Below are 27,246 nucleotides of genomic sequence, written 5' to 3'. Positions count from 1 at the left end.
TTTAAGAAAGACCGTGCAATATCTGTCAGGTTTTCTTACCGTATAATATGTTACAATTTCCTGCAGCCCCACAGCAAACTTATCCAGGCACTCCTGCATCGAAGACAGTGAGAGGAATATTGTGAACACAAAATCCTGGCAAATCTTTTCAAGTATTCTCATCAAATCCATGCATTCATCAGTAATGAGTGAAGCGGAAAAATAAATAATCAAACAAATAATTTAATTTGTACAGAAGCGACCAAGTCGGACAAAACAGAAATTGTATTTGCTTATGGATCCAGCAAGGTAAGCATTAATACAAGGAATCAAAAACGATTTTCGGGAAACATGAACCATATGTTGCAGGGAAGTAATGTTTGCTTGAAAAAGCACGCACCGGAGCAAGCTATAGACATCTTTGAGTTTGGCATCTTACCGCTAGCATGTCATCCTTCCTTGTGTGCGTGACCAGCTCACGTAATCCACTGACAAACAGCCGGTTGGCTGCGGTGTATGCTTTGCCAGCCTCGATCATTCCCCCGCAGAGCTTTACGAGCTGGATCAGAAAGGAATGGAATACGAAAAGAGGGAGGGAGGCCCATTTAGCCTCAAAACCAAGCGAACACGATTCATTTTGCCATTTGCTTAATGCTTTTCCAAACCAATAAATGAACATTATCCAAAAATATGACATGTTGAGTTTGTTTGACCTTAAATAGCAAAAAAAAACAAAAAAAAAAAAAACACTGAGCATCCTCAAATTTTTATCTAATTATGTTTTTGCATTGTAAACATTTTTATATTTTTTTTACTGAAAGCTGATTGGAACACTGGTAAACAAATTAATGTCTCAGCATCATTTTCGTTCATTCTACAGTCTAGCCACCGCCACCTCTACCCTATCCCACCCTCCCACCACCCCTTCGCATTTGTGATCAAGCAGAATAATCAAAAATTAATAAGAACCACAGCTGAGGCCACCAATTTAATCAGCAGCTGATCAGTATGAATTTTTTTTTTTACAAAGAAGAAGCAATTTGGGTCTCAAGAGTTCAAGTGTAATGAATGCACCTTGCCGCTCTCGTCATAATTTATGGATAAAAAGATATGGCTGATTTTATATACTTACCATTTAAGCAATTTGCCACCAGACTGGTGGGTGTCGTAATATATTGTGTCAATTACCATTGGCCTTGCATTGAGGAATAGAAAGCAAGCTATACAAATAAATTCCTTTGAGAAACCAAACATTAGAAAGATCAGTAGTCACTATGGGGTTTAAAGTGAACTAAGGAGTTTTGGCTCATCTTGTAAATATTTTGCAAGTGTTTGTCAAAGGCCCCTATAAAGTGTGTATTGGGATGTGGGGTTAGGGAGTACTGCCACCGAACCACAGACAAAAGGTAACAACCAAGAGGCCATAACTCCATAGCTTTTCAATAATCACTCAGCCAGGCAGTGTCGGGTACCCTCTCCCCCACCCCCCCCCCCCCCCCCCCCCATCGGCCGCAAACAGTGCTTAAAATAATTTTAAGTACAGAGGGGCTGGATGGGGATGGGAGGGGGGAAGTGACACCTTCAGAAGTAAAGGTAATTCAAATAAACCCAACTGTCATAATATGAGTTCCCTTACAAGGAGCATCAACAGAAGAGGAGGTCATTAGGCCCATCGCAGTCTGCAATATGATTGGCATCCTATGGTTGCTTGTCTGTGCTTCATTCCTTTTTAAATGTGAAGCATTAAGCAAGGAAGCAGCACGTACCATCTTAAAAAGTCTTCGTTTGGTATGACTCGGCCGGGGTTTGAAATTCCGACCTCACATACTCAGAGGAGACAGTCTTACCATGACACAACCGAGTCTTGTAATTGTTTCAGTGCCTCGTTTCTCATTCCTTGCTTCTCCCATCTGTTGAGTTGCTTCCTGAAACTGTTCCAAACCACAACCACCTCTCGGGCTTCAAGCAGGTAGTGCACCATCATCTCATATCACCTCCATCCTTACGCGATATTTTTAAAAGCCCAAATAAACTTACCTAACCTAACCCAAACCTCTGACTTGCAGGTTGCTGTAGCTCTCCTCTCTCCTTCTTTCTCTCTTTTTTTTTTTACCTTCATCACGTTGCTCTTCAATGAGACTCGATCTTATTAAAAAAACAACAACATGAAATAACCAAGCTGAACAGTTTACGTTTTGTATCCCACAGAGAGGTCGCGCTGCTCCGGCGCATGCTCCCATACCTGACCTGACCCTGAGTGTGGGTGAAGGTTTGAGTGTGTGGGTTGTCGGGGCAAGGTTTGAACGTGTAATTTTTTAATTTTTTTGATGATTGATTTTTTAGCCGCGTCGCAAGACGCTGGTCATAGAGTGCCCTCTGCTGTTGTTCTTGTTCTTCTTGTTCTTCTTGCAGAGAAGACAAAACCTCAAAGCTCCACCCATTCTGGGAACCATAGCTCCACCCATTGTGGGAGAGGCTTCATATAAACAAATATCCACCATTTTATTAACTTGCATAGCTTTGAGGCCTGTTTTGTAGGCCCGTGGTGTCTTCCTCTCTCACACAGTTTTATTTCAAATCAAATTCGATATATCATTTCATTTTTCACAGTCGCTAACATAGTTTTAGACTCGGTTGAAAAAAAACGGGAAGAAATTCCGATGAAAGTTGCCCTTTATAGAACGAAATGAATTCTCAAAGGCCTGTAACTTCAAGTCCATTGAGATTTTTTTTTTTTTATCGCGGCATGGTCAGTCATACACCGCCCGAAATAAGAGACGGGAAAATGCCGAGATATATATATTTTGTTTAAATCGCGGCATGGTCAGTCATACACCGCCTGAAATAACAGACGGGAAAATGCCGAGATATATTAAAAATTCGTCCATTTGATGACAATCGTCACGATGAAATATTTAATTTATACGTCGTCACAATAATGTGGAGAGAGGAGCAAAGCTTCGTTCACGTGTCGCCACACACGGGAAATTGCCGAGATATATTTTTTTTAAATCGCGGCATGGTCAGTCATACACCGCCTGAAATAACAGACGGGAAAATGCCGAGATATATTAAAAATTCGTCGCCACACACGGGAAATTGCCGAGATATATTTTCACTTTGCACAAAAACAACATCAAGTAATCGAATCAATAGGAATGTCCTGTGCCTATAACATCGACGTTATAGGCACAGCTGCATCTAGGTATTGTGTAACATCGACGCGGCTTTTGTTTTAATTAAAACTTTTTGTACTTGTTTTTAAAAGAAGCGTTTATATTTAATGGAGATTCAGTTTTGAGAAAAGAGGGGACAGGATGCAGATTCAGAAGCAGAAGGAAATTAAATATATATGGAGTTGCTATGGAGTGAAATAAAAAGTTTTTTTCGGTTTAAAAAAAAAATTTGGAACGAGGAGAGAGAATAGTATTGAAGATAGTGTTGAGGAAAGCAAGATACACTTACTAGCTGAGGAAGGGCCTTGAATAAGAAGCCTTGACAATACAAAACGAATAGCACAAAACAACGAATGAATTAACATGAAGGATAAAAGTTTGTCTGTGAGCACGATATGAGCAGGCAGTGGCGTAGGGATGGGGGTTTTTTTTGTTTGTTTTTTTTTTTTGTTTTTTTTTTTGTTGTATACTGAATCGAGGCTCGTGAAAGAGCTGACATTTACTTCACAAACAAATCAACCAGACAAACAAAATATATAAAAAGAGGGAGCGGAAGACAAGAGAATGGGAAGCACACAAACACTTGAGAGCACACAACATTTAAGAGCAGGGAGATGTGTGGGAGGGAGAGGGCTTGGGGGGAGGACGCGTGGGAAGGGGGGGGGTGGGAGAAGTATAAAACACAAGGACACCAAGGACTTCCAGGACAGAAGTTGGTATTTCAAAAAGTGGAATTGGGGGGTGAAATTATCGAGGATAGAAAATTTCAGAAGTTGGTATTTCAAAAAGTGGAATTGGGGGGTGAAATTATCGGGGATAGAAAATTGGGGTGAAATTATCGGGGATAGAAAAGATCAAGGTTTTGGATGGGGGAAGATAAGAGATGGTGGTGAACAGCTGTTTTAAAGACCTGGAGGGTGGAGTGGGATTGAAGAGAGTGAGGGAGTTTGTTCCAGAGGCGGGAGAAAAGAGGTATGAAGGAGTGAAGGTGAGCAGAGAGTCTTGATTTTGGCAGTTTAACCATAAGAGGGTTGCAGGCAGATCTTGTGCGACCTGTAGGAATATTTGCGGGACAGAGCCCAGAGAGAGCTGGGGGGGCAAGGCCAGAGAGGAGTCGGTAGAAGACGGAAAGACCACCAACCTGCCTGCGGTGAGTGAGTGAGAGGCCCTTGGAGTTAGCTTCATCGCGGGAGATTCCAATGATTCTGAATGCTTTGCTTTCAACAGCGTGAAGACGAGCTATGTGTGAGGCAGGAGCACCAGCCCAGAGGGGAGAGCAGTATTCCATTGAGCTGCGGATGAAAGCCTTGTACGTGGTGAGGAGCTCAGGTGTGCCAAGGAAGGACTTCGCACGACGGAGGATGCCCAGTCGGCGACTGGCTTTGGAGGCCAGATTTGAAATGTGGTTTTCCCAGGAAACATCATGGCAGATAGTGAGACCCAAAAGTTTGAGTGACAGAACTTCTTGGAGAGGATTATTCAGAAAGTAGATGGGAGGGTTGTCCAGTCGGTATTTTCGGAGAGACATCGTAAGAGTGTGAGATTTGTCAGGATTGAAAGACATGTTCCACTTGTTTGCCCAGTCTGTTATTTTGTCCAGGTCTGCAGGGAGTGAGGAGGCTGCAGACTGCCGATCTGAGGGATGAAGAATGGAGCGACAGAGAGTAGAGTCATCAGCAAAGAGATAGAGAGGACTTTCGAGAGTCGGAGAGATCATTGATGAAGACCAGAAAAAGCACAGGGCCCAGAACACTGCCTTGGGGAACTCCAGCCTGAACAGGAAGAGGAGATGAGAGAAGCCCATTCAGGGCCACACGTTGACTACGACTAGAGAGGAAGTCCGCCAGCCATGCGTGGAGATTTCCATGGATACCAACAGAGGAGAGTTTGGTGAGCAGAGCGGGGTGCCAGACCGTATCGAAGGCACGTGATATGTCAAGGGAGACAGCTCTAATTTCCTGTTTGGCATTGAGGACCTCCATCCATTGCTGAGAAAGCAGTAGCAGCATGTCCAGAGTAGAGTGACCAGGTCTGAAACCAAATTGATGATCAGAGATCAAGCCATTGGAGAAGAGGAACGATTTCATATCTGAAGCAATGATGGATTCCATGACTTTACTGATAATTGAGAGAAGGCTGATTGGTCTGTAGCTGCTGGGATCTGTTTTTGCACCTTTTTTGTGCAAAGCGGTGATGTTGGCAGATTTCCAAGCAGATGGCAGATGACCTTGAGCAAAAGAGAGTGTGAAGAGAACAGAGAGAGGGAGTGAAAGAGCGGAAGAACAAGATTTTAGGACCCGTGGGCTGATGCCGTCAGGTCCAGTTGCAGAATCAGAGTCGAGGGTTGACAGAAACTTTTCCACCTTGTCAGGAGGAAAGGACACAGAGTCCAGGAGCAGCTGGGTACGACTGGGTATGGTGGGTACAGAGAGGGATGGGTTTGGGACACAAGATTTAGAGGCAAACACAGAGTTGAGGCATTCAGCTTTTTCACGCGCAGAGTCAGCCGTGTGGGCGTTTGAGGTGAGGGAGGGGATGGAGGGGCAACAAACACCAGAAACAGATTTGACCAGACGCCACCAGGATTTGGAAGAGGGAGACAGATAAGAGAGTTCTGTCCTGAGAACGGAGAGATATTGTTTCCTGGCTCTCCTGAGGGTGGACACACACTTGTTTCGGGCTTTGTGAAAGGAAATGAGATTTCCTTCCGTTGGATTTGCTTTCCAGGAGACGAAAGCAAGTTGTTTCTGGGCAATAGCCTCACCACAAGATTCCGTGTACCATGGATGGGAGGAAGGGTATGACAACTGAAGACGAGATGGAATAAATCTGTGCATGAGAGAGAGCAGTTTACTTTGGAAGAATTCCCAGGATGAGTTGATGTCAGAGGCGGTAGAGATGGGAGACCAGTCCAGATGATTGATGGCTGCTTGAAGACCATGCCAGTTGGCCTGAGTGAAATGCCAGACTCGTCGACGCTGAGCCGCTGAGGTGTAATGGTTGGGTGGGGCAGAAGGGGCGACCGCACCAGGCGCGAAGTGGATGGGGCACCAAATTACACCCTCAAAAAAAACGTTTTAATGCTCCATTTGGTTGTATTGCATATAAATTATAATACAACGGACTCGTGAGATCACAAGAAGCAACTTTCAGAACCACGTTTTACAGTTTAAACTCCGTGCTACGTATCAATGTATCAGGTGTTTGTATCAATGTATCAGATGTTTACAGACTCTTTACATCCAGATTAACTTTTTTCCGAATTCGTATTTCTATCACCTCACACAGTAAATAAATCCATGTTACGTTGTTGCTGCGCAGATCTCTTATCTTGTATAATGAGGTTTAATATGTGCACTCTGTATCATGGAGATCGCCCATTGGCCCAAGGGATGGATGGGTGTAACGGTTGGGCATTTATTTCTCATGCGTTGATCAGATCCAGATGTCTCGTGGCGCCGTACGAGCCCAATTAGCGATATCCAGGATCACGTGTCATGTTAGCCATGACGTATGACGTGTGACGTATGACGTGTGACGTATGATGTAGACGTCTTTGACGAGGGAAAAAAGCAGAGGTGCTGGTGCTCCAAGGGACTGGACACAAAGGTAAACGTGGTGAGAGTGAGATGCCTCAGCGAGTGTGATGGATTCGAAGGATACCCGAGAGGTAGCACAATCGCCTTCCAGCTGTCCAACCTGGGTTTGAATCCCGACGCAGCTATAAACTGTTATTCTGGAGTTTAACTGGAGGGGTGAGTCATCAGTGTGTGCGCCATCCCTCGGATGGACGTTAAGCTGGCCGTCCCTTCTGTCAGCATTGGTTGATAGACGTTAAGCTGGCTGTCCCATCCGTCGGCATTAGTTGGTGGATGTTAAAGATCCCATGGTGTTCTTCGGAAAGAGTATGGGAGCTATCCCCAGCCCATGGCCTAATTACAAACACTAGAGTTTGCTTGCCTACTCAGGCCTACAACTTACTGATCACTCCTCGAATACTAACTTCCATCAGAAGTATTTTGCTAAATATGTATGTCCCTCACAAACGTCCACCAATCAGAGCTGAGGATCTGGTCACATGACAAAGGGACGCGTTAAGAAACAATTACAGTTGCATATTTTACTAAAAGGAAATACACTACATGACCAAAAGTATGCGGACACCACTTCTAATTAGTGGATTTGGCTATTTCAGCCACACCCATTGTTGACAGGTATGTATAATCAAGCACACAGCCATGCAATCTCTATAGACAAACATTGGCAGTAGAATGGGTCGTGTTCTGAAGAGCTCAGTGACTTTCAACATGGCACCGTCATAGGATGCCACCGTTCCAACAAGTCAGTTCGTCAAATGTCTGCCCTGCTAGAGCTGCCCCGGTCAACTGTAAGTGCTGTTATTGTGAAGTGGAAACATCTCGGAGTACCAACAGCTCAGCCACAAAGTGGTAGACCACACAAGCTCACAGAACGGGACTGCTGAAGTGCTGAAGCGCATAAAAGTTGTCTGTCCTCGGTTGCAACACTCACTACCGAGTTCCAAACTTCCTCTGGAAGCAACATCAGCACAACAACTGTTCATCGGGAGCTTCATGAAATGGGTTCCATGGCCGAGCAGCCGCACACAAGCCGAAATCACCATGCACAATGCCACAATGCTGGAGTGGTGTAAAGCTCGCTGCCATTGGACTCTGGAGCAGTGGAAACGCGTTCTCTGGAGTGATTAATCACGCTTCACCATCTGGCAGTCCGAAGGACGAATCTGGGTTTGGCGGATAATAGGAGAATGCTATCTGCCCGAATGCATAGTGCCAACTGTAAAGTTTGGTGGTGGAGGAATAATGGTCTGGGGCTGTTTTTCATGGTTCGTGCTAGGCCCCTTAATTCCAGTGAAGGGAAATCTTAACACTACAGCATACAATGACATTCTAGATGATTGTGTGCTTCCAACTTTGTGGCAACAGTTTGGGGAAGGCCCTTTCCTGTTTCAGCATGACAGTGCCCCAGTGCACAAAGCGAGGTCCATACAGAAAAGGTTTGTCGAGATTGGTGTGGAAGAACTTGACTGGCCTGCACAGAGCCCTGACCTCAACCCCATCGAACACCTTTGGGATGAATTGGAATGCCGACTGCAAGCCAGGCCTAATCGCCCAACATCAGTGCCCGACCTCAATAATGCTCTTGTGGCTAAATGTTAGCAAATCCCCAAAGCAATGTTTCAACATCTAGTGGAAAGCCTTCCCAGAAGAGTGGAGGCTGTTTTAGCAGCAAAGGGGGACCAACTCCATATCAATGCCCATGATTTTGGAATGAGATGTGTGATGTTCGGGTGTCCACATACTTTTGGTCATGTCGTGTATAATAACCTTCTGTGGAATGTTTTGGGGTCGCGGCAACTGTCGTAAGGTAGGTAGGAGGTTTCAGAAATTCCTAAATACAATTATGATTTTAAAATGCGATCGGCACGGATCTTGTTCCTGAATCCGTAAGTGAACAGATGACGATGGTTCATTGGTTTGATAATATCTAGATACAATTGTGATTTAACATATTTTGATATACTAATACTATCGTGTTATTTTTTGATTGGATTGATGAATGATGCTGTTTGGAATGAAAATGTGGAGATATTGAGTTTAAAGCACAATGATGAAATGACATAACGGTTTACATCCGTGACATTCACAGATTCCCCATTTGCAATTTCGCCATTGACTGGATATAGCAACATTCAGACTGGGTTCGTTTTTTGTGCAAGTCCTTCACTAACCTGCTGCCAATGCCTGACGTTCGACTGAAGGTGGCACAGGGAAATGGAATCTATTGGTTCATGGTTCAGCGTTCACCCTTTTTCTTTACCTAAGTCATTCACGAACCGGCTGTCCATGCCTGAATCAAAATTTTCATACTGTGGCGGACACAAAAGCCCACTGGCGTGGTGACATCATTCCGCGCACCAAGTGGGCGGTGGCCACGCCCGAGGGGTAGGCGTGGCCTCATGATATACACCGGGCGCCCAGCCCGGAGCGGGCAGTGTTACAGTGAGCTCCTGAAATAAAGACGCTTGTAAGTTACCGCTTGTCCGCTTCCTCCTTGCTAGCAAGCAGCGCGCGTAACGCCGCGCTTTACTGGTGACCCCGACGTGATCAGAGGGCTGCAGGAGTTCCTGGGCATGGTGAACTTTTACCATCGGTTCCTGCCCCGTATCGCCCAGCTCCTGCGCCCCCTGCACGAAGCTCTCCGAGGTAAGCCGGGCAAATAGTCTAGTAGGAAGACTAGGTCCCCCTGCACCCCCCGGAGATATACTTCTAATCAGTGTTTCTAGATTGGAAAAAATGTGTAGAAAATGACTAGCTATGGCCCCAAGCTGAAAAAATGTCCCACATACCATTTTTATGCAAATTACTGCTGCAAATTTTATGCAAAATTATGCAAATTTTATGCAAATTTTTGATGAGGAGTAGAGTTGAGGGGTCTTTGAGGGCTTCATCGAGGTGCTCTCGGTTGCAAGACTGGGTCATTCTGAGAAGCACAGCAGGGTCAGAGATCATGATGTTCTCCTCCTCAGTGAATCTCTCCATCAACAGCCTCTCCATTGCCTCACACACTGTTTTGAGGCAAAAGAGGGACTTTGCGTAGGCCTTTCCACTGAGAACACCTTTGAGAGATCCACTTGTTACTAGTTGTGCCTCAAAGAGAATCTCTGCATATCCAGAACCACGCATCTTGTGTCCAGTGAGCATCCCGATGTAGTTCATGGATGTGTGGAAGGGTCCAATCGTTACTACATGACTAGCAAATTCATTTGGCCAGCGCCAGATGATGGGAAGGGCTTTCATGCAGACACCCAGATCAAATGTATTCAGGACCCATCTCTGACCCACCTCAGCAGTTGCTGCCTCGGAACGCTTCAGTAGCTCACGAACAACTGCGTTGTCTGTGATCGGTCTGTGCCTGGTGCCTGCATGGCATGGCAATGGCCTGCAGCCTGTGCCTGGGCTAGGGGGTTTCACCTCTGCAACTGGTTCTCCCCCACCCAGCAAATCAACAGTCGACTACTGCACGCCTATCCACCAACCGATCACAGACAACGCAGTTGTTCGTGAGCTACTGAAGCGTTCCGAGGCAGCAACTGCTGAGGTGGGTCAGAGATGGGTCCTGAATACATTTGATCTGGGTGTCTGCATGAAAGCCCTTCCCATCATCTGGCGCTGGCCAAATGAATTTGCTAGTCATGTAGTAACGATTGGACCCTTCCACACATCCATGAACTACATCGGGATGCTCACTGGACACAAGATGCGTGGTTCTGGATATGCAGAGATTCTCTTTGAGGCACAACTAGTAACAAGTGGATCTCTCAAAGGTGTTCTCAGTGGAAAGGCCTACGCAAAGTCCCTCTTTTGCCTCAAAACAGTGTGTGAGGCAATGGAGAGGCTGTTGATGGAGAGATTCACTGAGGAGGAGAACATCATGATCTCTGACCCTGCTGTGCTTCTCAGAATGACCCAGTCTTGCAACCGAGAGCACCTCGATGAAGCCCTCAAAGACCCCTCAACTCTACTCCTCATCAAAAATTTGCATAAAATTTGCATAATTTTGCATAAAATTTGCAGCAGTAATTTGCATAAAAATGGTATGTGGGACATTTTTTCAGCTTGGGGCCATAGCTAGTCATTTTCTACACATTTTTTCCAATCTAGAAACACTGATTAGAAGTATATCTCCGGGGGGTGCAGGGGGACCTAGTCTTCCTACTAGACTAAAAGGCGACGTTACCTGGACCGAGCAGATGGACACGGCGTTCACGGGCGCGAAGCTCGCCTTGGCTAACGCCACCATGCTCGCGCACCCGGCGCCCAATGCACCGATCGCCCTCACCACCGATGCCTCGGACTACGCGGTGGGCGCGGTGCACGAGCAATGGGTGCGTGGAGCTTGGCAACCGCTGGCGTTCTTTAGCCGGCAGCTTCGCCCGCCCGAACGCCGTTACAGTACCTTCGACCGCGAGTTGCTCGGACTTCACTTGGCGGTCAGGCACTTCCGCCATCTGCTCGAGGGCCGTGCGTTCACTGCCTTCGTCGACCACAAGCCGCTGATCTTCGCGATGGGCAAGGTCACCGAGCCGTGGTCGGCCCGGCAGCAGCGTCACCTCTCGGCCGTGTCCGAGTACACGACGGACATCCAGCACGTCACAGGGAAGGACAACCCGGTGGCGGATTGCCTTTCCCGGGCCGTCGCCCACGCAGTCCACCTCGGCATCGACTATGCCCGGATGGCAGCGGACCAGGCCGCTGACCCCGACGTCCAGGCCTTGCGGACCGCCGTCACGGGCCTCCGCATCACCGAGGTGCCGTTCGACGGCGCGGGCGCGGCCCTCTTGTGTGACGTCTCCCTCGGGCGTCCTCGCCCCATCGTGCCCGCGGGCTGGCAGCGCCAGGTGTTTGACGCCATCCACGGCCTGTCCCACCCGGGCGCGAGGGCCTCCCAAAGGCTGATCGCCGACAAGTTCGTCTGGCATAGCCTCCGGAAGGCCGTCCGCGGCTGGGCCAGGACGTGCCTCGCGTGCCAGCGCGCCAAGGTGCACACCCAGGCCCCGTTGGCCCCGTTCACGGTGCCGGAACGCCGGTTTGACCACGTCCACGTGGACCTGGTGGGACCTCTGCCCCCCTCGCGGGGTTTCACCTACGTCCTCACCATGGTGGACCGCACCACCCGGTGGCCGGAGGCCGTGCCCTTGGCGTCGACAACGGCGGCCGATGTCGCGCAGGCTTTCATCGCCACCTGGGTCGCCCGGTTCGGCGCCCCCTCAGACATCTCATCCGACCGCGGCCCCCAGTTCACCTCGGAGCTCTGGGGGGCGGTTGCGCAGGGGCTCGGGGTCCGGCTGCACCGAACCACGGCCTACCACCCCCAGGCTAACGGCCTGTGTGAGCGATTTCACCGCTCATTGAAGGCCGCGCTCCGGGCCACCCTCCGCGACGGCGGCTGGGTCGACAGGCTCCCCTGGGTCCTGCTGGGCCTCCGGACGGTGCCCAAGGAGGACCTGCGCGCATCCGCGGCAGAGTTGGTCTTCGGGCAACCGCTGCGGGTGCCGGGCGAGTTCCTCCCCGACTCCACGGCACCATGGTCCGCGGCACAGCAGCACTCCGCTCTGCAAGAGACCACCCAGAGGTTCGCCCCCGTGCCAACGGCATGCCACGGCCACCCACCGACGCACGTCGCCCCGGAGCTTCGCACGGCGGAGTACGTCTTCGTCCGCCACGATGCCCATCGGACACCACTGCGGCCCCCGTACAACGGGCCTTTCCGCGTGCTAGAGACCGGGGCGAAGCACTTCACCCTGGACATCGGCGGTACTCCTGACCGCGTTTCGGTAGACCGCCTCAAGCCGGCCCACCTCGATGTGGACCATCCACCGCCAGTGGCCCGACCCCCACGTCGGGGCCGCCCTCCTGCGGGTGGACCCCCGGCACCGCCCAGCCCCGCCGCCACACCGCCCCCCGGTCCTGCACCCATCCCAGGGGCAGCCAGGGGCATCCCACCTGGCATCCCTGCACCCCGGACGCCGCCGATCGCCAGGGGGCGCTTCGGCCGGGTCATTCGTCTGCCCCGCAAACTGGCCCTCCAGGTGCGTGGGAATTCTGGGGGGGCGCGTGTGGCGGACACAAAAGCCCACTGGCGTGGTGACATCATTCCGCGCACCAAGTGGGCGGTGGCCACGCCCGAGGGGTAGATTTGGCCTCATGATATACACCGGGCGCCCAGCCCGGAGCGGGCAGTGTTACAGTGAGCTCCTGAAATAAAGACGCTTGTAAGTTACCGCTTGTCCGCTTCCTCCTTGCTCGCAAGCAGCGCGCGTAACGCCGCGCTTTAATACTTACATTTTTTGCAAACTGGTAACTGGTAACTAGTATCCCCACCCAGGTCATACTATCCTCTTCAACTAATAAATACCACACCATGCTGCATGCATGTTTGATGTAGTTTTCGTAAACGGCCTTGTACCATACATTCCTGCTCTACTGCTTCAGCACTAGTTTACCTTTCATCAAGCCCAGGCCTGCTTGGACCAGGGCGGGGATTATACGTTCGTTTTATTATTGACAAATGGTACTAATATTATTATTGTTGTTAATATTACTAGTATTAATAAATGCTTTGTTACAATGTTATCATTGTTTTTGGTAGTTATTTTGTAATAGGAATACCATGCCATGGAAGGACCTATTAAACTGCTCTATACACCTTAACATGGCACGTGTTTATAAACATAGGAATTCTTCCGGATTATTTGTAGTTAATTAGCCGGATCATCTCAGGAGATCATATCTAAACCTATTCTCATTTTTAACAGGTTCCAGGGCTCTGCTGCTGAGCCTGCTGAGGAAGCTTAAGCTCTTTCATATGGCCCCTCAATAGGAATTTTCTGACTGTCAGTCCCTGCAGGGGGTGATATTTTTGACCTTCCCCACGAGTGGCACAACCATCACGACGCCACTGTGAGCAGGATATCTCAAAAATGTATGGACGGATTCAGACGACATTTGATGGACAGGTTGGGTGTGTGACAAGGATGAATTGATGTGATTTTTCTGAAGATCCGAATCCGGATCCAGATTTTTTTTTTTTAAATTGGAAGTGATTCTTCACCATTGACATGCATGATATAAATGGTATATAGCATGATATTTTAAAACGCTGTGGACGAGTTATGATACAACTCGGTGGATGAGTTGGGTAGGTGAGAAGAAGAAGTCGATTCGATTTTGGTTCAGGTTCGGATCCAGATCCGACCCATCAGTGGGATACAAAACATAAACTTTTCAGCCTGGCGACGGTATGCGCTCTACCGAGTTCCATTGTAGTTGTTTATTGTGACGACATGAATGGTGTTTGTCATGAACATTTTATAGTACCACAATTAATGGAGGGAAATAACCTATGCTGATGCAAAATACTTATGGAATAATATTGGTTATTTTGCAGCCAAGGAACTATTAAGTCAACAAGATATTTACCAAAGTAAAATACAGTATTTGCTTGTCTAAAAGGTACTGACTGTTCTTGTACAATATGCAACGAGCTATCCCAATTTGCAGAACATATTCGCCCTCCTTTTAGACAATTTTGCAGAAAAGATTGATGTTCTGAGACAAGTAGAAATCTGGCTTCTGACAAAGTAGCTTTCATTTTTGGCAACACCCTTGGCCTGTGCTACTCTGTCACTCCCCCTATCTGCATACTTGGCTAGCCAGCTGCCTCCCTGTCTGGATTCTATCAGATAGAGAAAGAAAATTCCATGCAGTATACCGGAAACTTCCAGAGAGACACACCGAGCACAATACAGACAGAGAAGAAGAAGAGCTTATCATCGTGATAGTTGTCAGTGTGTCCACGGGTGAAGTGTTTTGCAGTGTCCATCACGTGTCTTTTCAAGTGCAGTGTCTATTTTCGATCCTAAAACAAACAAAGACATCGTGTATCGTGCACAGATGCGCAAAGACTCCATATCAGGCGTTTTTTATGCATACAATTATGTACCGCTGTACTATACATCTTTGTTTGGACAAATGGTGAGATTGAGGGGTTATTATGAACTCAAGCAGCTGAATATATTTTATAACTGTCTGAAAACATGAGGTAGCACACTTACCTTTGAACTATCTCGTATGCGTTGGATTCCCGACCCAACTATAAACTGTTGGATTAGTGCCTCGTACATAGGGGATTCCATCCCTCAAATGAATGCTATCCTGTTCCATCTTCTATCATTAGTTGATCGACGCCAAAGATCCAATATGGTATCTTTCTCAAATAATAGATTTTTCAAATTTCGGCCATCTCCTGTGAAACATCCAGCTTTCCCAGACGGACTTCTTCTTCTTCTTCTCTGCATATAAATCCCAACAGTTAGGGGTCAGCCACTCAGATCCACCTTCTCCATTCCCCCTCTGTCCTCCGCATCTTCCCCGTTCAATCCCGCGCTCTTCCAATCTCTTTCCACGACTTCCCTCCACCTTAACCTCTGTCATCGTGTTGATATTTTCCCAGTAATTGGTTCTTCATGATTGTGCCTCATCACATGAACAAACTACCACAACCTAGTCTTTCTAATCCTTTCTGTGATACAAGTCCAGCTCTCTTCCGTATGTCTTAATGATACTCCGAGAATCCACCTGTCTGTCCTCTCCAGCAACTCTTCTTTTCCTTTTCTCAAAGCCTATGTTTCTGCACTATACAATATAACATAACATTCTGTCTTGTAGATTTTAACCTTCAATTTTCTCGCTGTCTTTCAATCACAGACGACTCCACTAACCTTGTTCCACATTTGCCCATGCTTCCTTCACTCCATCTTGGATTTGTGCTTCACAACCACCTCCTTCCTTTAGTATTGGACCAAGGTATTTTAATTTGTCCACTTGTTTCAGATCTCCACCCCTTATGGCTTATACAGTACGTAACATACCGAAGATGGCTTGCAATCACGTTGCAAAATCCAATGATATTTTGAGAAATGTAATGACTACTGCATGATAATCCTGGATAACGGGCCAAGTACACCATATGGATCAAACATGTTTAAAAAGAAAATCAAAATGCATGAACAAAGGGCTCCGCATCACAGACATTAGTTTATATGATCTATTGTTACCGGGGTGTTTGGCAGAACATCACGGTATATCTGGAATTCCAGCTCCCCGTCCACTGTTTAGCTCCATATAATTTGTTTATGAAGTGCATACATTTTAAACCAGCTGTGAGATAGATTGTTCATCTTTCTGTTTTAACACAGATCATTTTTAAAATGGGCCTTTCAAAAATAATATTGATCTCTTGGAATAAAATACAGGATACACAACAATATAGGAACACATCTGCCTCAAGTGGGGATTATAGCTACAGCTTGCTCGATGTTTAGAGTACTCATACAAATATGCATTCTGCCTAGGCCTCACATTCAGTCTCTCTCTGTGTTGCACGAATGTGTTGCACTGTGACAGATGATGTATTATGTGACTTCAATACAGAGAAGCTGAAGTCCCACCCAGTGCAACTCTCTTCTTCTTCTTCTTTCATTGATACACTATACACTACTTAATTCAATAATTATTTGGTATATCAGTGTGAAAATGGCAAAGTAATCTTTTTCATGGTTACCATAGTAGCAATTGTTGCCGTGGTTGCAGAAACCTGTTTAATTACAGTATAAATAATCATTAAAGCAGAGGCAATGTGCAGCTGCACCGCTCAACCAGAAGCATCAATTTTTGATCATTTTGATGGTATATAACTAACACATCATTTTAATGGGCAGAATCATTCCATAAAGGGACAAGACCCATGGTTCTTTCAAATTGCCATCCGTTTCATGTGACTGCTGATCTGAATCATACATCATTAGTATGAGTCATACATCCCCTCGCCCCCCACCCCCCATACAATCCAAATGTCTTGAAGAAAAAAAAGAGAGAAATAATTTCCGATTCCAGTTGAATCAATGTGGTCCTAATGTAAGAATGACTCAGCTTGCACTCTTGCCTGAAATCTTTAGTTCAGCTCCAGAAATTTCACTGATGGCTTGTGTCGGCATGCAGACGTATTAAAGTCAGAGATACTTCTATGTATCTTCTTATTTATTAAATTGTTTTAATTTAATATATTACTTATAAAATTAAATAAGAAATTAAATATAAATCCGTAATCTTCTTGTTGAACACTTTCATACAGCGTCAAAACTTAATGCGGAATTATATTATCATATAACCAACAGCACCGTGCAGCAACCTTACAGAGGTCATCATTTAATTTTGAATTACAATAAATGACCTAAAATATTTTACCTCAACAATGATTAAAATAATCTTGAAATCAGATTTGAAAAAAAAGGAGATTATATTTTGACTTCTCGACGAAAAAGGCTTTCCATTTCAGTAATCAAGTGGTACAGGCCACATCTGCTGTGCTATTTTCTGAAAAAGGAACAAAACCACAAATCATTTTAAAAAGCAGGTGCATTTTTTTTTTTTTTTTTTTTTTTTTTTTGTATACAAGATCGAGGCTCGTGAAAGAGCGAACATTAATCACACAGAAAGACAAACCGACACATAAAACATATAACATCGGGAGCGGTAGACAAGATGGGGAGAGAGGGGGAAGGACACAAACACAACATTTGAGAGCAGGGACCGAGAGACATGGAGACATCAAGAGATCTGAGAGAGGGCGAGGGCTTTGGGGGGGGGGGGCATGGGAAGGGGGCGGTGGGAGAGGTATAAAACATATGGACACTGCCAGGACTTCCAGGAAAGAAGTTGGAATTTCAAACAAGGTGGATCTGGGGTGAATTAGCGGGGCTAGAAAAGATCAAGGTTTTGGATGGGGGAAGATAAGAGATGGTGGTGAACAGCTGTTTTAAAGACCTGGAGGGAGGAGTGGGATTGAAGGGAGTGAGGGAGTTTGTTCCAGAGGCGGGAGAAAAGAGGAATGAAAGAGTGAAGGTGAGCAGAGAGCCGAGATTTCGGCAGTTTAACCATCAGAGGGTTGCTGGCAGATCTTGTGCGACCTGTAGGAATATTTGGGGGACAGAGCACAGAGAGAGCTGGGGGTGCAAGGCCGGAGAGGAGTCGGTAGAAGACAGAAAGACCACCTACCTGCCTGCGGTGAGTGAGTGAAAGGCCCTCAGAGATAGCTTCATCGCGGGAGATTCCAATAATTCTGAAAGCTTTGGTTTCAACAGCGTGAAGCCGAGCTAGGTGTGAGGCAGGAGCACCGGCCCATAGGGGAGAACAGTATTCCATTGAGCTGCGGATGAAAGCCTTGTATGTGGTGAGGAGCTCAGGTGTGCCGAGGAAGGACTTCGCACGACGGAGGATGCCCAGTCGGCGACTGGCTTTGGAGGCCAGCTTGGAAATGTGGTTTTCCCAAGAAAGATCATGGCAGATAGTGAGACCCAAAATCTTGAGCGACAGAACTTCTTGGAGAGGATTGTTGAGAAAGTAGATGGGAGGGTTGTCCAGTCGATCTTTTCGGAGAGACATAGTAAGAGTGTGAGATTTGTCAGCATTGAAAGACATGTTCCACTTGTTTGACCAGTCTGTGATTTTGTCCAGGTCTTCAGAGAGTGAGGAGGCAGCAGACTGCCGATCTGAGGGAAGAGGAATGGAGCGGCAGAGAGTGGAGTCATCAGCAAAGAGATAGAGAGGATTTTCGAGAGAGTCAGAGAGATCATTGATGAAGACCAGAAAAAGCACGGGGCCCAGAACACTGCCTTGGGGAACTCCAGCCTGAACAGGAAGAGGAGATGAGAGAAACCCATTCAGGGCCACACGTTGACGACGACTAGAGAGGAAGTCCGCCAGCCATGCGTGGAGATTTCCATGGATACCAAAGGAGGAGAGTTTGGTGAGCAGAGCGAGGTGCCAGACCGTGTCGAAGGCACGTGATATGTCGAGGGAGACAGCTCTAATTTCCTGTTTGGCATTGAGGACCTCCATCCATTGTTGAGACAGCAGAAGCAGCATGTCCAGAGTAGAGTGACCTGGTCTGAAACCAAATTGATGATCAGAGATCAAGCCATTGGAGAAGAGGAAAGATTTCATATCCGAAGCAATGATGGATTCCATGACTTTGCTGATAATTGGGAGAAGGCTGATTGGTCTGTAGTTGCTAGGATCTGTTTTTGCACCTTTTTTGTGCAAAGCGGTGATGTTGGCTGATTTCCAAGCAGATGGCAGTTGACCTTGAGCAAAAGAGAGGGTGAAGAGAACAGAGAGAGGGTGAGATAGAGCGGCAGAGCAGGATTTTAGGACCCGTGGGCTGATGCCGTCGGGTCCAGTTGCAGAATCAGAGTCGAGGGTTGACAGAAACTTTTCCACCTTGTCAGGAGGAAAGGACACGGAGTCCAGGAGCAGCAGGGTACGACTGGGTATGGTGGGTACAGAGAGGGATGGGTTTGGGACACAAGATTTAGAGGCAAACACAGAGTTGAGGCATTCAGCTTTTTCACGTTTTCACTTTTTTCAAATGCACGTTTTCACGTGCATTTTTCTCATGACTGAAAGAAATGGCTCTTTTCAAAGAATCCCATCAATCCCATCAATTCCCATCAATGGGAATTAATCCCATCTTCTCGTGTCGAATGCATGAGCTTTCCAATTCCACACCCCTCTATTCCGAGCATCCTCTTCTTATTTCACATGCAGCACAAGGTTCAGGGATAGCATCGTTGGCAGAGGGTGTGGCTGTGCTCTCAACTGATGCAATGCCCTCTGTCGGTTGGGGCAGGAATTTGGAATTTGTTCAGTGTGACGCCGATAGCTAGCCTACTCTTCGCGAAAGACACTGTAGAATATTTAACGTCCACTAACTAATGTCGGCAGATGAGACGCCCAGTTTAACATCCATCCGAGGGACATCCGAGGGACGCAACCAACTCATTGATGAGTTGCCCTACAGGGCTGGGTTTATAGCTGGGCCCAGATTCAAACCCAGGCTCTCAACAGCTTAGAGTGAATAACGAATACCACCAGGCCTTCCTGCCAGCCACGTATAGCATCGTCTGTTTGCACGCCACCTCTCTCAATTTCCTTGTCCATGACTTCTCTCATGTTTTCAAAGTAGAAGCTGATTTAAAAAAAAAAATAGCATTTCTATTTTCTTAGAGTTTCCTTGAAAAGTTCATGGTTTTCCTTACGCATTACATAATGTCTATCTAAATATATGCTTGGTAGCAAAACCTTAGTTTCCGTTTCAGTAATCAACACATCATGCCAGGCAATCTCATATTAATGAGAATAATTAGTAAGGAAGAGCTTTATTATTAATGTATATTAGTATCATAAATCCTGCATGAAGTCCTACAACTTTAATAGTGCAGATTTTTACTTGGTACAATGTAACCCTCCCAGCCTCCAGTATGATGCACAATGGTATGGTCCACCCCTGCATCATGAACGGGAAGTGGTACAGGCCACATCTGCTGTGGTATTTGCTGCCAAAATCGTTTCCAATATTTTTTCATAAAGCAGAACAATTAAACACAGATTTGAGTTCTGACCAACACCCCACTCACTTTCCTCACTTTCCCACACGCAGCACCAACAGTCAGGCAGGTCTATCTCCATCCTACCAGCCATAACATAGCAGCAATTCCAAACACCAATGATTTGTGTGAAAGCCACATATTCTCATCCATCACATGAGCCCCTTCACATGAGGAACACGCTAACGGTGCAGCAGCTGCATGATGCACCCTTCTACAATGGGAAGCCAAATATTTAATTTGTGACGCAACCAAGCGTCTCAAAGGACCTAAAATAATTTTACTACCATATTGGCTTTAGTTTACGTTGGGTACGTTCGCTGTCTCTTCACTGCTTTTGGAGCGGATGTTCAACCTTATGTTATCCACCTACTCTATAGAGGGCGATAACTTACAATTCCGCTATTAAGAGAAAATGCTGTTAAAGGCAAACAAAAATAAACACCACGGACAGTATATATCTGAATGTCCCGGGTGGAATAATGAAACTGAGCACCGCGCTCTTGAAACAGCAAATCATGACTCGGGCACAACCTTGTGTCACAATGCAATATATTTCAAAATAACAAATAAAGGGAAAATCGAGTTCTTCCGGAGCATTCAAGTACAGGTGAAAGCAGTTTTTGTTGTGAAAATAAATAAATATTCACTTTCAAGATATAACATTAAGTAGAGCCATTAACTAGTAGCGGAGTGTGAGAGGACGAGGAAGAGAAAGGAAAGGGGGTTTGGAACAGAGAAAAGTGAGGTGGGGATGGAGAGGATGTCCCGATTCGTTAACGTGTATCACATAAGAATACATTATGGCCTGCAAACTTACTAAAACAGACAAAGCAATGGGTAAGTGAAATCCGAACAGTGAGTGACTCGCTCTATGAAGATCTACTGCATTCTGTACCATTGATTTTACATTGTCAGTCAAAGATTTATTTAACATATGACCAATTTATTTAATTGTTTTTATTTTTATTTTTACAAAATATAGGCCATCTATTTTATGATTTCTCCTCCAAGGGAAAATGGGGAGACATCACATCACTGCCTTGTGTACATCGTGAGACACAACAACACTTTCATAATTAAGCGATGATGAAAATGATGTTGGATCTCACCATCTGCATATTGCAGTGGCGTTATGGGCCCCGCCACAAAGCATCTAACAACTGGCGCATGATCCCCACGCGGTCTTAGATTATGTATATTTAGTGGTTGAAAACCACAGACCTGAGGCTTGTCTACTTGGGCAGCTATATCATTCGGTGGTGCCCCTTCATTTTTTAATATGGATCTTCCCAACTACAACCAGATTTTTGTGAATTATTCAATGATTCCATTACATGAGAAGAATGGCATGATAACATGAGAAACCAGAGCAGTCAAAGATGTGAGATGATACACCCATGTGATACCGAAGTCGTTTACATCACTAAATTGACAACAGGACAGTGGGGAAGAAACGAATTAAGTGCAAATATAAACAGGTCAAATTTGATTTAAAAAAGAGCCATGCTACAAACATTTCCATAAGAAAGTCATGTCATTACATGGAAATTATGAAGACATATGCATACACATCTCCTAACATGGCATGCCTCATGTCACACTTGTTAGGTAGTAAGAACAAGGTTGCGTACAATGTCAGCAATCTATCTCTTGGATTCAAGACTTAGCACTAGAGTAGGCCTGTTTGGTGTTCCTAGATGCAAATGTAATATGTTCATTTGTCCATAGTCTCCAAATGTCCTTGTAATTAATTTAAAAGTACAATTATTTATCATAATTTCCTTGCCATACATGTAATACAAGTATTATAAAGCATTCAATGGTGTTTGTAGATGATGTTGAGCTATGTGGTTGGGATGATTAAATATGTCTGAATATCTGGAGAAATGGAGAAAAGTGCGGGAAGACATTGGTATGAAAATCAGTAGAACAAAGATTGAATATGTGGATTATCAGTTTGATCCTAGGGAAAAGGATTTGGCTAACAGTGTAAAGATTATCGGTGAAGATCTGGAGAAAGGGAACAGCTGCAAGTATGTGGGATCAGCGGTGGCACAAGATGGAAATATGGGAATGGATATTAAGCAACGGATTAGTTCTGCTTGGAATAATTGGAAGACGTACAGTGGAGTGTTGTGTGATATATAGAAAAGTACCGCTGAAACTGAAAGGAAGAAATTACAAGACAGTTGTGAGACTGGTATTGTTATATAGTGCAGAAACTTGGGAAACATCAAAGAAAGAGGAACATAAACTGGATGTAAATGTGATGTGGATGCTGAGAGTGATGTGTGGCGTGACATTAAAGGACAAAATTAGGAACCAGTACATTAGGGGGTCAGTGAATATTGCGTAAAACATCGAAAAAAGTAGCTGAGAAGAGATTGAATTGGTTTCGTCATCTGATGAGGAGAGAGAAAGAGACTATGTGGTGAGGCGAGCGATGGAGATCGAGACTGCCAGGAAGAAGAAGAGGAAGGCTGAAAACCAGATGAAAGGATGCGATGGCGAGATATTTCGAGGTTCTGGGATTGGAAGAAGAATGGAAGATTGACAGGAGATCGAGAAGGGTGATCAACCAGCATTGTGGTGATCCCAAGTAAAAATGGGAGAAATCCAAAAGAAAAAGAGGATTCACAGGCCTTAGACAAAAAAAAAATTGGGTGGCCGGCAGTGGTATGGGAAAGTGGACATCTTGTTAGATGAGTGGCTACATTTACTCACCTTTTCCAATTTCACCTCCATCTCTACCACGTCGCCTTCAACCTCCTCAACACTTGCTCTGTGGATGAGTGTGGTGAATGGGGAAGACAAGAAGCAGGAAAAGCACTTGTGAAGCTTGAAATGCATTGCATTGGTCATTAGACAGAAGAAAATTAACGAAACATGAAAAAACTTGCATGTCTTAAAACGTTTGATGTGAAAATGAATGTTTGAAGGAAAACATTTTCTCAACAACCAAATAAAGTAGCAATGTGAAGTGTGTCATAGCTTCCTCATCAATGTCATCACCAGGTAGCTTGAGCAATTATAACCTCCCACCTGGATCCATCCAAAACCATGAGCTCATAAATTAGAGCAGACAACATGGTGGCTTAAAATATCTTATAGTTTGGAAATCTGCAAAATACACATTTAACCAGGCAACCGAAGCTCTCAGCACTTGGATGGATGTCAATTTGAATGTCACCAAAATGGCAGGAGAAATGGAGCACTCCTAATGATGAATCCTGCAACCTGCCCTACATCTTCATTCATGAGATGAACTTCAGCAGAAACCTCTTGCCACTGTCAAATAAGTTATGGTAAGTCTAAGAGACAGTGGAGTCACTTCTACAGCTGTTTAGTCTGGATTCACTTCCCATCAAAATAGGAATCAACGACACACTATTAGCCTCAGGAGAGCTTAATGCATGATGAGAGGATTAACCTCACTAGTGGGGTCACCCGTGGGAATCCCACGGGCATGGAGGTGTATCGTTGCGATAGGTGCAGCCGTTTTTGCGGTACCCGGGATAATAACATTAGGCGGAAGTCCAAACCTGAAAATGCTGGAGACCAAAGCTGAAATTGGAAAAACAATATCGCCTATTTTACTCCAGGGGGTCCCAGGATTACCCACCCAAAATTTCGTTGCGATTGGTTCAGCCGTTTTTGCGGTACCTGGGAACGGACGGACAGACGGACGGACATTTGGTGAATTATAGTAAGATGATCCTGGTACTTCACACTTAGGGCACTGCATCACAGAGTGCGCTATCCTTCAGAGGGAGCTTTAAGTTTGCGGACAATAACAAATCCAATGCTACATTTTGAAAAGAGTTGGCCTTTGTGTGCCAGTACCCTGGGTAAATTCTAAAAAGCACTGAATCAACGGCCTAGCTGTGCCTACCAGAAATGATGCAAGTGTCAAATCAAATTGAGAATTGCATCCCGGTAAAATACGCAAATGAAATGCAACTTACTATCATTTTAACTCTTTTAAGAAAGATGTTCAAAGTAATTTACCTTTAATTAATAGGACTTTTAAGGAAGACTTTGCATATAATGAAATTGGAAAGGAAGATGAAGACGAACCGAGACTCTGTGGCAAAATCGTTAGAGCATCCGTTCCGTGTCTGAGAGGTCAGCGATTCGAACCCTGTCCGAGTCATGTAAAAGACTTCAAAAATGGTCCGTGCTGCTTCCTTGCTTGATACTCAGACAAACAAGCATCGGTTGGCAACCATTGTGCAGGCTTTAATGGGCCTAATGGCCTCCTCCTATGTTGAAGTTATTTGTAAGGGAACTCCTGTTTTATATTATCATTAATGACAAACACAAACCAATAGCACCCAAACCGTAGACCATAATGCAGGAATTGACAGGATAGAATCCTATTTTGAAAAAAAAAGATGAAAGTTGATCAAAAGCAGGATGAGCAGGTGTCTTCTGATACCTCAGGGGGATGGATGCCCCTGCCTTGCATAATCTCAGGTCACCTGTGGGCAAGGTGTAGTACATGTCAGCTCCCCTTACCAGGGTAACGGTCTGCAGTCATGCGGTTTAAATGGCAGATTGCTCTGCACATCTGGTGGATGAGAGTCCAGTTGACTCCAACAGCACGGGCGGAAGAGGGTGAATTCCCCAACGGCCAGCAGAGGGACGGAGAGGAGTGGCGACCCCCGTCTATACCACACACTTACTCGTGTGTACCAGCTACAGAAAGACAATATGATGACATACGCCATCATTGCCCAAGGAGACCCAACATCATCAAGATGAAGAAGACAAGTTTGCAGTCTCGGTTGGAAGGAGGCCAGACGTTATAGAGTAAATAGTAAAATAAAGAATTTGAGAGATGTAAAGCATTAACGAAAAAAACACAATTACCATGGTATTTTAACTATAGTTTGCATTAACTATAGTTTGCCAAAGAGAGGTTGAAGCTAGCCAGATAGCTATAGTTTGCCATAGAGTCTAGGCCATCCTTCCAGCCCTGAAATTCGACACGAGACGGATAAATTAATTTGAAAACCAAAACGAGATGAAAATGGTGCTAAAGAGTGGATGTCACAGTACTCAACAATGGCACGAATCTGTTTCAAATTAGAAATATCCCCCATGAAAACTTTGATAAATACTCAGTTCTGTCACAGGACATGAGATTATCAAAGTTTTGGTCACTTTGTTAATACCAAATGGTCCAGTGATACTTCCTAGACTGTATTTTGGTCCTGCATTATAAAAAATTTAAAAAACACCTTTAGAGGCCATTTTTCCCCGCAAAGCGGGGGTTGGCCTTTTTCGGGGACCGTGGTTGTTGTTGTTTTTTGCTCCCCTTTTTTAAAGCAATGTTTTACGGCCGGATGCCCTTCCTGCCGCCAACCCTTTTTGTCGCCTTCTACGACACACAGGGAATGACCAGTGAACTGGTACTCAATTTGCCGACCTCGGAAGGATGAACAGGCTGAGTCAACCCCCCTGGTGTTAATTCAGCGATCGACCGGGATTCGAACCCAGGATCCTGGGATCCTAAGCTGGCACCCTAGCCGCTAGCCCAACACCAGGGTTACACCGCTAGCCCAACACCTGCATTGTGTTCTCTAAATTGACCAAGGCTCATGGAAAGGCTTCTACATACAACAAGTGCAGGAGAAAGACATTAGGAGATGATGGACAAAATCAACACAGTATATGGGATTCGAATCTGTGACGTCAGTATCGTGAACTACACTATGTGCTTATGTGGGAACAATAAACAGGCCAACGCAAGCCTCCTTTTATGTGAAGAAAGCACAAATGCAGACCTTGGTTGAACTCGAACCACTCAATACATAAAGACATGACAAATGCATGAATTATCTGCTGGGGAAAATACTTCTTCTTTAGAAATGTGGCTTCAAACTATAGGAATAACTGGATGACATTTGAAGGGGTTTTCCGACCGCAACGACCAGGTTAGCACTCTGGACTTTTTAAATAAACACATCATACATCAAAACATTACAAACAGCCAGCCTCAATGGAATCAGTCTCTCCAACTCCAATAAAGTGGGGAAAGTGGAAAGAACGTTAAAATAAAAACGTTTTCCAGTTTGAATCCTGTAATCCCAAGAGATTACACAAACAGTTCTGGGTTGTCTTGCCTCGACCATAGTAGACACATGTTATGGAATCATAGAACAGGATACTTCAGCACTGTCTTTCCATGGCAAAGGCCAGTAAGAGTTAGGAGTAATCATTCATCTTTGCTTCTTTGATTAATAAAGGCCTGGAAGCATAGCCTAGGCCCTAGAGGTATGCGTGCTCGGCTTTGAACTGTCTAGCCTGGGTTCGAATCTGGAGCTGGCGATGAAATGCCAATCTGGCATGCAGGGCACCTTCCATTGGGAAGATGTTAAGCCCCAGGTCCCAATTGTATCGGTTGGTGGATATTTTAGATCGCATGGTGTTTTTCATGAAAGGTAAGTGAGTTATTGCCAACACCGTGAACAAATTACATCATCCGCCAGTCTAATGCCAAGTCCAGCGAGCCGCTTCATGAATTATTGACGTTCCCTGGCCAACCTCACAAGAAGGTAGGAATAATTGGGACCGTTAAATAATGCGCAGTCTTCGATGATTACAAAATTTGAATAAAATGATTACGCACATATCACCAATAAATGTAGAAATGTGCCATACCCCACGGGGTTAAATCCATATTGTAGGCTGTACGTGCCTAGCTGAAGCATTGTCACTTAGAACCAGCTGAAATCACATGTAGCTTGGATCGGACCGATTTTGGCTCTGGTTCTCCCTGCAGCCGGCATTACACAAGGCTCCAAGTAGGGAGGTCACTCCATTTTTTGCCATTGGTAGTCTACTGCATCAGAGCCAAGCCATTGGGTCTTCTCTTCGATGAATTACCATCAGCGTACGCGTCTGTCTTTGACCGGATTTAACGCACATATTTAGCAGTTGCCGAATCACAAAGTCTGAGAAAAATGCTGGAAAATTACTCAAATAATTCCACGGATTGCTGAAATCCAATACGAATCGACGTCCAGATGGGTGGAT

The 27,246-nt window shown here is 45.5% G+C and overlaps 1 protein-coding gene across 4 annotated transcripts in view; it reads right to left on the bottom strand.

Annotated features, from left to right (window-relative positions):
• Positions 1–27,246, bottom strand: part of ACAP1 (ArfGAP with coiled-coil, ankyrin repeat and PH domains 1) — a 280,144-nt gene that overhangs the window by 151,315 nt on the left and 101,583 nt on the right. For all 4 annotated transcript variants that reach the window (XM_078776245.1, XM_078776246.1, XM_078776247.1 and 1 more), the window contains exons 2-4: positions 22,930–22,987; positions 419–538; positions 40–93 (exon numbers count right to left, since the gene is read on the bottom strand). In XM_078776245.1, coding sequence (XP_078632371.1) covers positions 40–93; positions 419–538; positions 22,930–22,987 — 232 coding nt within the window. The remainder of the gene's footprint in view (positions 1–39; positions 94–418; positions 539–22,929; positions 22,988–27,246) is intronic.

The sequence above is a fragment of the Myxine glutinosa genome, chromosome 4, assembly GCF_964187855.1.
Source record: "Myxine glutinosa chromosome 4, kmMyxGlut1.1, whole genome shotgun sequence".
Taxonomy (NCBI): domain Eukaryota; kingdom Metazoa; phylum Chordata; class Myxini; order Myxiniformes; family Myxinidae; genus Myxine; species Myxine glutinosa.
The sequence above is the reverse complement of the archived record's forward strand: the minus strand, read 5'-3'. Positions and strand labels throughout refer to the sequence as shown.